This window comes from Copadichromis virginalis, linkage group LG5, assembly GCF_057382275.1.
Source record: "Copadichromis virginalis isolate Kocher_CV1m ecotype Utaka linkage group LG5, C_Virginalis_male_GT1.1, whole genome shotgun sequence".
Classification (NCBI taxonomy): Eukaryota; Metazoa; Chordata; class Actinopteri; order Cichliformes; family Cichlidae; genus Copadichromis; species Copadichromis virginalis.
Genome location: NC_140622.1, coordinates 8,471,747 through 8,484,405, shown reverse-complemented (window position 1 = coordinate 8,484,405; position 12,659 = coordinate 8,471,747). Strand labels below are relative to the sequence as shown.

General features: G+C 42.2%; 1 protein-coding gene across 2 annotated transcripts; it reads right to left on the bottom strand.

The window, feature by feature from the left end:
- Window positions 1-676: 676 nt before the first annotated feature.
- On the bottom strand, window positions 677-12,253 carry rpn2 (ribophorin II). 2 transcript variants are annotated; one of them, XM_085455736.1, is made up of 18 exons: window positions 12,173-12,253; window positions 11,644-11,834; window positions 11,448-11,543; window positions 11,154-11,329; window positions 10,973-11,048; window positions 10,349-10,483; window positions 10,086-10,262; window positions 9,869-9,987; window positions 9,527-9,632; window positions 5,603-5,694; window positions 5,369-5,483; window positions 4,957-5,151; window positions 4,791-4,877; window positions 4,605-4,700; window positions 4,043-4,118; window positions 2,423-2,552; window positions 1,761-1,860; window positions 677-1,273 (listed from the first exon to the last, which is right to left on the bottom strand). In XM_085455736.1, the coding sequence occupies exons 1-17, from the start codon at window positions 12,183-12,185 to the stop codon at window positions 1,809-1,811; spliced, it is 1,932 nt and encodes a 643-aa protein (XP_085311862.1). In that variant the 5' UTR covers window positions 12,186-12,253; the 3' UTR covers window positions 677-1,273; window positions 1,761-1,808. The 2 variants fall into 2 exon arrangements, with proteins under 2 accessions (XP_085311862.1, XP_085311863.1); XM_085455737.1 differs by lacking the exon at window positions 1,761-1,860.
- Window positions 12,254-12,659: the final 406 nt, after the last annotated feature.

Genomic DNA, 12,659 nt, shown 5'->3' with positions numbered 1-12,659 from the left:
ATTTTTATCAGACGAAGCATTTTTCACAATAAATTCCTAACTTTTGGAGATAAAAGTATTCATCTTTTATCTTATATAAGCTATAGTAATAGGTTATATTCTGACTGCACTACAAAATAGCGAACTCTCCACTTTTTTTTCCCTATGCTGTGCTTTTTATTTTTATTCCCACAATCTGCTCATTTGCATTCAGTACATGTAGCCGCCCTCCACTCAGACCTGCAATAAATTCGAGGCTGCTGTGGCTCAGGAGATAGAGCAGGTCATCTACCAATCAGAGGGTTAGTAGTTCAATCTCTGGCTATTCCAGTTCAAGCACCTTAGAGTCCTTAGGTGAGATACTGAACCCTGAATGGCCTCTGATGCATTCAGTGGAGTCTGTGGGATCACTAAAGGTGTAGCTTTTAAAAGCAGCAGTGTGACTTTGATTAAGAAAGTACTATGGCAGTGCAAGTACATTTATCATTTATCTAATGTGTTTAGGAGACACCTTTAGATTGTAGCTGGAAAAAGAAGAATGTTTTTACCCAAGCAAATATCATTTCTTTCTCCCCTACTGTGATGACAAAAAATAAAATATATAAGAGATATATATATAATCAATTTGACATACACAAAAAACCCACTGAGCTCATATTCTTCTCTATAATAAGAAAAAGAAAGAAACACGTGAGACTTGACCTCCCCAGCACCTTTATTTCCTGTTCTTCTTTACAAAAACATCCTCAAATTGCCCTCTTTTTTTACTTATTAACAGACTTTCTCAGAGACATCGACTCTGTATCAAATAGGAAACAGCCACAGAAATGTTCCATGTGTCAGTATTACTGCCAATATGGTTCATTAACAGTTGAAAAATGTTACGAGGTGAGCTGAGGGACAAAAAAGAGGAATGTACCAAAAAAAATAAAATAAAATAAGGAGGGGGGCGGGACAAACCCAGGTTTAAAAAAACAAACAAACAAAAAAAAAGAAACCAACAAAAACAGCTCGCAATAAGAAAACAAATCTCACAGGAAGATGAAGTGCAATGATCAGTAGCTCCACAGTCCTCTGCACTGAGTGTTATTCCAGACTCCCAGAGACGTGGTGATATTTCAATTTCTTCCATTTGGCAACACAGACAAACTGCATGCTTTGAAGTTTTCAACTTTTCGTCCCATTTTCTCTTAAAAAAAAAACAAAAAAAACCCAAACAAAAAACAAAACAAGGTTTTGATGGAAACAACAAAACAATCATCTTCTTTTTTCTTGCCCCTATTTTTTCTGATTTCTGTGGAGAGATACAAAAACAAGCATTAGTTATTACAGACATGACAATGAATGAATGAATGAGAACCTCTCTGGGTTCTCACTGAGCACCTGATCACTGACAAATCATGGATCATGCATTCTGATTGTGCACCCTACCACAAAAACACAGTGTAAGTAGGCAAAAACACAGAGCAACCATCATGACCAAAATCTCTCAAGTCGTGGACGATGCACGGACATGGACACAAAACACATCTCTCAAATGTAATGGTACAACCAGAACCACGAGTGTTAGACAACACAATGGAGGGACTGTCCAAGTGGCTGCATGGCTATGGTTGCAGTGATCGTGGTGGGATGAGTGAAGAGGCAAACCAGAGGGGGGGTGGGGGGGTGGCAGCAAGTACATGTGAACACTCGGAGTTAGAATGAGCACCACACAGCCATGCACGCTGCGAGACATTATGGAAATGCGCAGTGGATGCAGTCTGTGAGGATGCCCTTACTTCAGCCTGGAAGCAGAACCGACTCATTTGTTACATATGGGGGAGGCTTTATCGAAGGCTTCTATACTTTGCCAATCTACTACTTTGCTCTGCAGCAATCCTGTAAGACACAGCGAGGTGTGGATAGAAGGGTTAAAGAAAAGAAAAGAGCTTCACGAGACAAAAACTAGCCTGGAAGAAGGGACAAAGTCCTCAGTTGGAGAATGACATTGGTGAAATCGTTAATTGAAATCTTCTACGTTGTTAAATGGGCTGTTGTGAGATCAAGAGGTAAAGGCGGACAATTACAAAGCGAGCTCTCGAGTCAGAGACAAATTGCTCACTCTGGCCCTCAAAGAGCTCTACATAATCACGGTGAAGAAATTGCCCCTGATATCATCACTGCTTTCACTCCTTTAGATCTTGCTGCTGTTCTTCTCTCCTTTTCCAAGTATGCACAAGCTCTTCTACTGGCAGAGAGCCTGATATCGAAATTAGCCTCTGCAGGCCCACTGAACAGCTACGAATATAGAATAGGCACTTTCCCTCAAGTTTGGAGATAAGAACTACCTAGAAGCCTCACAGCACTGAAGTCCTTGTTATCTGGAAAAGGGCTAGGCTTTCTCTCTACCATTAAGGACTCTCTAGGAGCCATTTGTGCCAGTCGCATTTGGCAGGCGTACCTCTTCACTGCTTTCTGGGCCAGCATGCGGTTTCCGGCAAGGAAAGTTACACCGCCGATGATTGCCAGGTACTTCAGAGTCTGGAACATGTTCAGGTGGGTCCAGTAGACGTACATCAGGCCCAGCATGGCTGAAATGAAACAGCCAAATAGATTTGAACATTAATGACCACCCAGCCAAGTTCCCCATCTCCACTCCTTCACAACATATAGAATGCTCCAATGCTATGATATACTGAGCCATAGTCCTTTGAATTTGACATATATCTTCATGGTAACAAAAGGAAATAATTATAGAATAAAACCTTTAATATTTTTACTGGAAGTATTACAGTGGTCCTGTGGTTTGGACAGCCAGCAACAGCCATTAACAGAACTGCAGCCACCATCCTGTTGCGCTGTAGTAGCCATTGTGCTGTCACGTCATTCACTCTAAAACTTACACTATAGCCTACATGTGTTAGTATCATGGATCACATTAGCTGGTTAATTAACATGCCAACTCAACTAGCATTTAACAAGTGGCTTCTTCCTAATGGCTCATCCTACAAAGCTTACAGAAACCACGCTCTGTCCTGACATCTGCAAACACGTTGCTGATGAGTTTATGGGCTCAGTCACTTGTTACGGGTCACACTAAATGAGTCCAATATTTAAATATTTAAACTTCTAAGATTCCCTCAGCCTAGTGACTGTTTAGTGATCCCCAGGGAGCCGCTGGTCTAAGAAAAACTGAACCCGACCCAGTTAGCAAGTAGTTGTGGCAGGTTGCTGCCAGTCACTAACATGAGATAGGTTTCCTATCCCATTCTGGTTCTAAAAACACTACCCTGTGCAACTGGTTTCACCCAGCAGTAACCAGCCAACATTTGCTAACTGGTTGGGGAACACACATTTTTCCCTTTATATTCTGGGAAGCGGCCACTAAGAAAGCACAAATGTTCCACGAAAATGTTTTAAGTTGCGTTAAAAATTACATTAAACTGTTACAGAGCCATGAAGGTTTTGCCACGTGTGCACAGAGACATCGGGAGACACGGCACTTCGAAGGAAATTTTTTATGCCTAAAACACAAACCTCCCTTTAAAGAGAGCACTGTGGCAGGTGAAGCATCGGATCTGTGTGGCGTGATGAGAACACTGAACTCTGTGGTGATAAAAAACGCACAGAGCTAAGTCTGCTAGAATTCTGCATTGTTTTCCTGTCACAATTGCCTGTCGCACTTTTGTGTCATCATGAAGTGCCCTCGATTTCAGTGGTTTTGACACTTCATGGGAGATGTAGCCCCACCAGATGTTTACTTTGGAGAGCAATTTGCACAACAATAGTGATGATGGAAATGAGCAGAAATTTGCATTTCCTGTTGTCGTGCTTTTCTGGGTTTAAATTTTTGCTTCTTTTGGCTGCTAAATTCCGCACATGGAAAACTGACTTAATGTCACAGAGGTGTTTGGGGAATTTCATGAATAATGCATACTTAGAATAATCATTCTGCGTAATGTCAGCTGTTCTTACAGCAATTCGCTCATCGTGTAGAACAACAGCGGGCAAACAGCAGGCAGAGAAGCTGGAAAAAAGTCGAGTCTGTGGCAAAGATTTCATTTCAAACACGGGGACTAACCTGCGTGTCCCAGATGGAACAGGATGGTGCTCGGAGAGAAGCTGAAGCTGGAGATGTTGGCGCCGAGCTTGACCCACTACAGAGGAGAGAGGGGAATAAAACACAATGTGATTTTTCGTCCTCTGCAAGAGGACAAAAGAGCCAAAAAAATTGTTTACCACCTAACGCACAATGAACTGATCCACGGCAACAATGACTATTATTCATCACTGAAAATGCCAGGGGAAAAATACACTATAGCTTTTGTGATTTCAAATTAAAACAAGTATTATAGTCATAGTGGACTAGAGTCTCATTCACTGTCTGTGAAGGCTTCGTACTGAAGAGCTTTTCAACAGGGGAAAAAAAGATCACTGCACAGAGCAATAGCACAGGCGGACGAGCTATCAGGGAAAGCTTGGACTGATAATGAAATAGGTTTGTTTGTAGGTGTGTCTCTTTAAATAGCAAATTACTTCCATACGTATACGAAACCACAGCTAGATGGAGAGTGGAAAAAAAAAAAAAAAAAGGGAAACATTTTGTACAAACATATTATTATTATTATTATTATTATTACTACCAGAATGAGCAGCAGCAGGAAGGGAGACAGGATGAGTGCAGTGAAGGTGTTGGAAACCACTGTGGAGGGCTTCTTCTCAGGTTCCCTGAACAGATGCTGCACAAACATGAGGAGATTGTTAAAATCAAGCTGGTTTCATTCTATCATCAGCCAGTAAATGAGATGTTAAGAGAGCATAACTAGTACCTGAATCTCTGGTTTGGGTACATAAAGAGTCTTAGGTTGAATTGTTGCCGGGGCCTCCTCATCCACGAACTTCAGAATGACGTCGGCCTTTCAAAAGATTAAAAGTGGGTGAGCAGGGTTTACGTCAGCGAGGACTCGCTATCGCCAACAGGCCTCAGACACTCACCACGTTCCACAGGATGGGATTCTCTAAAGTGGCGTCTCCAACGATGAGGTAGAGAGAATAGGTGCCAGAGATGGAGTCGAATTCCGATTTCCGCTCGGCTGTGTCCAACTCAAACTTGTACAGGTTCTTGCTGTCGGGTTCGGCCACAAACACGACCTCCTGGCCAGTTTTCTGATTGTGCAGCCGTACAAAGGTCTGCAACATGGACAAGAAACAGGTTTTTGACATCAGGTGAGGGTTTGAGCTCACCCTCCTGCCATAACCAGTGTGTGTCTTCTTGCGTTTGACTAGACGTTCACTATGAGGGCCGTATGGTCACAAACGAGACTATAAAAGCAGACGAAGTCAGAAACAAGTGTTCTGTCAGCAGTTTGCTGTAGACATGTGTTCCTGTCACACTCTGATTACACACCTGGTGAGGTGTGAGCTCCACTCCAGTGTTAATGTCAACCAGCTGGAAGGACATGGCAAAGTTCTGGTGGCTGTCTGCTGTGAAGGAGCTCTTAGCTTTGGAAGGATAGTCCACCCTGCATGTGTATTTACCAAAAAGAAAAGACAAAAACAGATGAAAATCTTTTAGTATTTTACTTTCCTCTTACGGTGGATCAACAAAAGCTGGCACCACTTTTTAAATTTGATTTCCAACCTGGTGGTCTTTGTGCCGATGCTCTGGTCCTTATCCACCACAGAGAGGTCCATGTTGGTCACAGCCACCTCTGTGGACACCTTCACTTTAAGCTACAGGTGGAGACAGAGTACAAAGCAGAGTCATGAGTACAGTAGTCAAAGTGTGTGCACAAACAATGCAATGAGAATTCAGTGGTTCCCCACACAGCCTGCACACGGGCAGGCAGCCCGGGTATATTAAAGCCTGAACAGATTATCCTGGATGCAAATCACATTCTACACATCTGTGATGGATCTAAAAGGAGTGGACAATCCCTTTACTCTTGTTTTCAAAGTTTAATCACTGCTCAAATGTCTCCTTAATATGGTTTAATATGCTACTGTGGAAAAACTCAACAGCATTCAGCTGCTTCCCCAGAGAGGATCGCAGAATCCAACTCAACAGTAGCTGGACCAAAGCTTGCATCAGCAGCCCCGGAGGGCCACTCCAACCAAAACGTGTAGCAGATGGAGAGCTGGTCCATACGTGACTACACCGAGACTGCAAAAGAGCAAAATGAGAACTACAAGTGCCAACTTCAAGACGGTGCCATCATCCCTCGGATCAGAGGTTTGCTGGACTGACATATGATTTTACTTTTTTTTTTTTTCCCCACAAAGTACATGGCAAATAAAATACTTGCTGATGAGAACCTTATAAACATAATTATTTCTTTATTCATTTAAGAAATGATGGATCCCTGTTTTTCCTTCTCCTTTCCTTCTTCTGCTTTCCTTCTCCAAGCTGCTGGACTTGAATGAACACAAATTTTAAACTGGTGCAGCAGGTACTTCACACACACACACACACACACACACACCAGCACCACGTTAGAGTGGTCTGTCCAACGATTTCTGTAACTGGGTTCACATCCACTTCATGTCGTGACTGGCCAGCTGCGAGGAGCCAAGAAAGCAGCCTGATTTTGTACTTCTCTCTCTCGTGTTCCCTTTTCCATTGGACACAGAGCATTTTACGGCACTTCTCCTGCGAACAACCAGGTGAAATATCCTGACAGTCTCCATGGAGAGACTGTCTGATGACGTGCACCATTGTTCCCACATACTGCACAGTATCCTGTTATACCCCACCCTCCAGCTTTGTCATGTCTCAATATGAATGAACAAGAGCTGCACAAATATGTTCTTCTAATTTTTGTTTTTAATTATATAGAAAACAAGATCATCTGCATAACCACATCTCCCTGATCAAGTTTTATTTATTTGGTTTTCAGTTAGATTGTAGCTAAAGTTCAATCTGCTGAAAAAAACAAACATGTTTTTAAGTTAGGAAATACATAAAGATTGTAGAGCACTCGTGTTAATAATTGCAAACTCATTACTGACCAAAACTATTCTGATTTCTGCCATAACTGAACATCAGCAGTGAAAGAAAGCTCCTGAAGCTGTAGAGGACCACCGTTTCCACAAGCCCAACAGCAGGCCCTTTGTCATTAATACAAACAGCCTGCTGGTTAGTGGGATGGGCAGTACACCAGATGTATCAGCATACATGCAGTAATTTCTTTAATTATATGAATATTAAGTCAATAATAAGTCAAACAGCACTCAATAAACCAAAATGCCTATTGTGGATTTTACAGGAGTTAGAGCTGCATCCACACGTAGCGACCAGAGCCCACAGAAAGTGATCGAGTAAAATAATCACTGGGATGCAAAGTTGGCGGAAAGCGAGTACCAATGCGAGTGCAGGATACTTTCGATTGAGATATGACCTAGTAGTAAATGCATTAAAGGGTTACCTAGGCAACTGGAGCCTGGAACGTGTGCAAGCGATGAGCTGTCAGCTTCAAAGGGAATCATTTTGTGTGGACACAGTTTAAGAAGTTGAAGCTCAAGCTACACTTGTAGTATATTCATTAAAAGGAAAGTTTTCTATGCAGTCTATGCAGCGCTGTTCAAAACTAAGCACACCCCAACATTCAACAGCTAGCAGAACCACCGTCACTGTTTTGTGTACGATTTTATCCGTCTCTCACATCGTTGTAGAGGAATTCTGACCCCACCCTTCTTTACAAAACTGCGTCAGCTCATTGAGGTTTGACTATATTTGATTAAGGCATTAATTTAAGCACAGCTCTCTTAAGATCAACAGCATATTGATCAGGTTGAGTTCTAGACTTTGACTGGACCTTTACGACATGTTGATTCTTTTCTCTTTCAGCCATTCCAAACTTTACTGCCAGAAAGAAGAAGAGTTTGTGCTGATGTGCCGTGTTTGGTTTTTCCCAAACATGGTAGATGTACATTATGGCCAAACATCTCCACCTATTCACATAAGTTTTGCTTTAATAATCAACAGCTTCCTGAAATCAAAGCACGTAACAGTGTTTGAAATATGAACACTTTCCAAATCTTTCATATTTACAGAATGGTATTCTGGGTAATGTCATCTTTCAAGGTAGAATAACAGTACAACAGCTGGGAGGATGTTTGTGGCTACATATAAAGACGAGGATGAAGAAAGAGACGCGACATGCCCTAACGCAGACCTTCCCAAAGTGGGGGCGCAGAGCCATTGCAGGGGGGGCGCGGTATGAAAAGGGGGGGGGGAGGCTTGGACACTGCTAGCACGGGGCGCCCACACAAACGCAAAGCAGGAGATGAAGCATCGCGGAATATGTTTCCAAACCAACTTCATTCTAAGCCAAAGACTAGAAAATATGGTGAAGCATGTCTGCCCTTTGGCTTCACCTGCACAAGTGCCGAGGTAGGTCTCCCCTGCAGGATTGGTTTTCCCTGCGTCGGGAGCAGCGCTGGGCTGTTCAAATCACGGACAAACAGGATCCCACAGCTGTTTGTTTTTAAACCCATTTTGCACAGAGAGGCATTTTTTGAAAAATGGATTGATAGTAATGTTGAATATTATTACACAGGAAAAAAAACAACTACACGTAAAATAATCCCACTGTGACGCCTCTGCCTTTGTAAATGGAGGGACAGTAACTGCGTGTGTATATGTAAACATGTAAAACCTGAAGATTAACAGTATTTTGTCTCTATCTGCCATTCTGCAATTCATCTCACGTAAACAATAACGTGGCGCACAGCGTGACGTGAAAAAAAGGCACACACCTTTGACGTTGTGTTACGAACTCTGTATTCCTCGTCCACACGTAAACATAAAAAAGGAGTTTTAAAAAAAATCTCAGTTTTCGGTGATTTGAAACGCCGTTTAGGTGCGGACGAAAGGCCCAAGCACATAGAAACAGCTGCGTTTTCAAAAATACCCGTGTAGGTGTGGACGTACCGTACAAGAGTTAGTAGTTTATTTTATTATTACCTGTAATTTATTGCAGATTACTTGTATTTGCTTAATTGTTTACTAAATGTTTGAGGTGTGAAATAAACCGCAATGGAGCAAAATATGGGTGTGTGTGGTTGGAGGATGTGTTTGTGCGCGCGCAGGGCGCGAACATTTTTCTTGTAAAACAAAGGGGGGCCCAGCAAAATAAAGTTTGGGAACCACTGCCCTAACGTAACATAACATGTGACTAACAGAGAGCTGTGTGTATTTTAAGCTTTTTAGTTAAAGAAAAAATGAAAAAATTTTTTTTTGACTTTTTCATATTTGCTTGTTGCTTTGCTCTGCAAACACTAACGAGTCACATATTTGCTTCAAAACAGCAGCAATTAAAAGTGACCTTAGGTGCAGACTACAGGCCTCAGGCAAATATTTCATATTAGTTAAGGGGGGGTCTAAGACTACTTTTCTTATTGTTCTGATTGTGTGTTATTACAATGATTTATTTTACATATACCCCTGACAAAAGGGAAAAGGAGTCACTGTAAACCTAAATAAAGAACCACTGATTGGAAAAATAACAATGACTATTATTGTGCATGCCAATTCCAGCTAAATGCAGCAAGAAAAAAAACGTACCTCGACATGATTGGCAACCAGCCGGCTGTCCCCGGTCACTGCAATGGTGAACTGGTAATATCCGCTGGCTGGCTGGCTGGACATGAAGTTCAGTTCAAAGATGCCGCTGAAAAGGAGAAAATAAGAAGAACTCAGTATAACAGCTGGGGTTGCAGTCACAATTTACTGTAAAATGAAAGTACGTTGGGATATTATGTAAAGAGGATTAGAAACACAATCTACAGCCAATGACAACTGTCTGCTTTAATACTGGAGTTTACCCTGTCGTTGGGGATAAATCTCAACTTCTGGGGAACTTGAGAGACGACTGTACAGCTAACACATCTGGATTCTTATACATACTCATTAATTGTGAATGGTGCTTGGTTGAGAATAGCAGCCTTCGAGGCCACAGCGTATGCAGATTCCACCACCACGTTGGCTGAGTCTAGTGGTTGAGACATGACATCAGTGACAAGGAGCTGTGAATCAGAAAGAGAGAGAGACAGGGTGATGTGACTGTGAGGTGATTAAAAACCACACTGAGGGCTGTAGATAGAACACGATCCATCATGTGTACCTGCAGGGTTGGCTGGCTGTGGGAAACAGTAGCTGGGCCCTGGGCAGTGACGACTACCGGTACGTGGAAGCGGTTGCCGGACAGAGCAGCGGCGGCGCTTGCCACGCTGAAAGCCTCAGCCAGAGAGTCCCAGGATTTCTTGCTGAAGATAGAATTCACCAGCTGGATGACCTGATCCTGTGTGAAGAGAACATTTGCCATCAATACCAAGCCAAATCGATATAACTTCAGCTGGTACAGCACCTCACAAACAGATATCAGACCTCTTTGATAGGAGGCTCCATGTCCATGTGATCTGACAGGGAATAAGCAGCGGTCACAAACATGGCGGTTGCTTCGAGTCCCTCTTCAAACTGGAGGTAGAGGCCACCGAGGTCATCCAAGCGAGCTGTCAGATCCTGGAAGGGAAAAGCCATCAGAAGGGGAGTTAGAATTTACCTTAATTTCTGTCGTGCATATTGTTGCAGTGATAGATACTCTTATTAAACAAAGCCAAGGTCAGCATATGTACAAGTAACACCTCCGAGTCAAAAGTTCAGACTTCAGAGGTTTTTTTTTACTCCCGACTCCTTACTGTCACTGAGAGAGGATATCACTGACTTGCTCAGCTCATCTGTTGTTCACACCTTGTGACTGGTAAAAAGAAGCCAACCAGAAGGAAACTAAAATGCCTCATTTGAACAAAGAGGCTGTCCCAAGGCCTAGTGCAACACAAATGTGGATCATTTGCAGCTTTACATCATGCAAAGCAATCCTTTTAGGGTCAAAGAATAAAAATATAAAACCATAAGTAAATACAATAGGGCCCATTTTGAAGATATAGGATTTCTTGCTATAAATCAAAAAATAGTGAGACAGCACCATCTGGTGGTAGTTTTAAAGTTCACCTCAATTTCTTCCAGTATTCCTCCGAGCTCTGCCTGCTGGGAAAGCTGGGATGCTGTTTGCAGAGCCATGGTGATGCTGTCCAAAGAGAACACCCATTTATTGTAAAATAAGATGCATAGACTCTCTTTATTTTTATTGTATTTTTTTGGTAATGACAACTGAAAAGCATCTAACACTTACGCCATAACATTATCCTCTTTGTTGATCCGGGCTGTCAAGGAACCTACAACTTCCTGGGAAGCAAGAGGAAGCCCAAGAGAGCTGAGAGCAGTCACAGCCCGATGAATCTGAGTCATGGTCGAATCTTCACTGACTGCAGCCAGGAGGAGGTCGCGGGTTTCGTTGGATACAGGGATCTAAAGAGTTAAAAACAAAAACAATGCACACAAATGTAATTCATGCATTTCTGTTACACTTATCTCTAACAGAAAGAAGGGATAACAGACAGAGAGACACCATAAAATATTTTTATACCTCACATCCTGAAATGGCACGACTGATCTCAGCAGCAAAGAAGAGTGAATCAACACTAGTGGAATCAAGCTGAGATTTCACAAACTGGCACACATCCTAAAAACAAACAAATGCAAAACAGCCACATAGTGAAGACCGATGGGAGTCTAGAGTCCATATATTACATATGCAAATAATGAAGGACTGTTTTTCTCACTTCGTGATCGGGAACTGTCGCTCCCAGCTTGGTCAGACCTACAACTGAGTAGTATGCGGACTCCAGGTCAGTGAACTGCTGGCTCAGGAGGTTCTGCAGTCGGGCCACATCAGACAGGGAGAGGTAATGTGACGGTGTGAGCGCCTGAGCTCCGGAAAGAGCCAGGCTGAGAAAGAACAACCCGAACAGCCCTGCGGACACACAGCATGGACTAAGTAATCTGACGCCGGCTGCTGCTCGAAAGGTGAATTCATAAACACAAAATTAAATATATAATAAACAGAATAATACATTTCTATAATAGCTTCTCAACATACAATTCATTCATTCATGTAACGCTCGCTCGTGCAGGTCTAGCTACGAGCCAGCAAGCTAACGTCAGCAGGAAACGGCACACTGCGAGCACAGAGCGGTATTTTTCCACCGACGATAAAACCTGCATTTCAACAAAAGCTTACACGACATGAATAAAACCAAAGATGCACATAAATGACATTCAATTCGGCGTTTTGTAAAGGAATGTACTCACTAGACCGGTCCATGTCTTGAGGTCTAATGCAGCGTCACCAAAAGCGACGATTACTTCCGGTGTCTCAGAGCGCGACCTGTCAGTAGGGGGATATCCGGCTGTACACGTTGCATTTAAAAATAAATGCCCACTAAAATTATCATTTTTATTATTATTATTTTAATATATAAATACTTTGTATACGTGTAAGACGCACTGTAAATAAAATAATGGTCTATATTTACATTCTTTGACATCGAATGCAAACTGTAGATCATGTTCGCAAATATCAGCTGTGCCGTCGCCATACTGCAACAGGATTCTGGATGCTTTCAGGAAATTTCTAGATTTTTGTACCTATACAGCTACCGATATCACTGTAAAGTAGTATTTGCAAATCGGACTTGTTTAGTTTTTGTTTTTCATTTATAAAAACCGCATTTAAATTGTAAGCATTTTACAACTAATTTTAAAAGTACACTAATGTGACCAACTGTGCTCTTTTTTT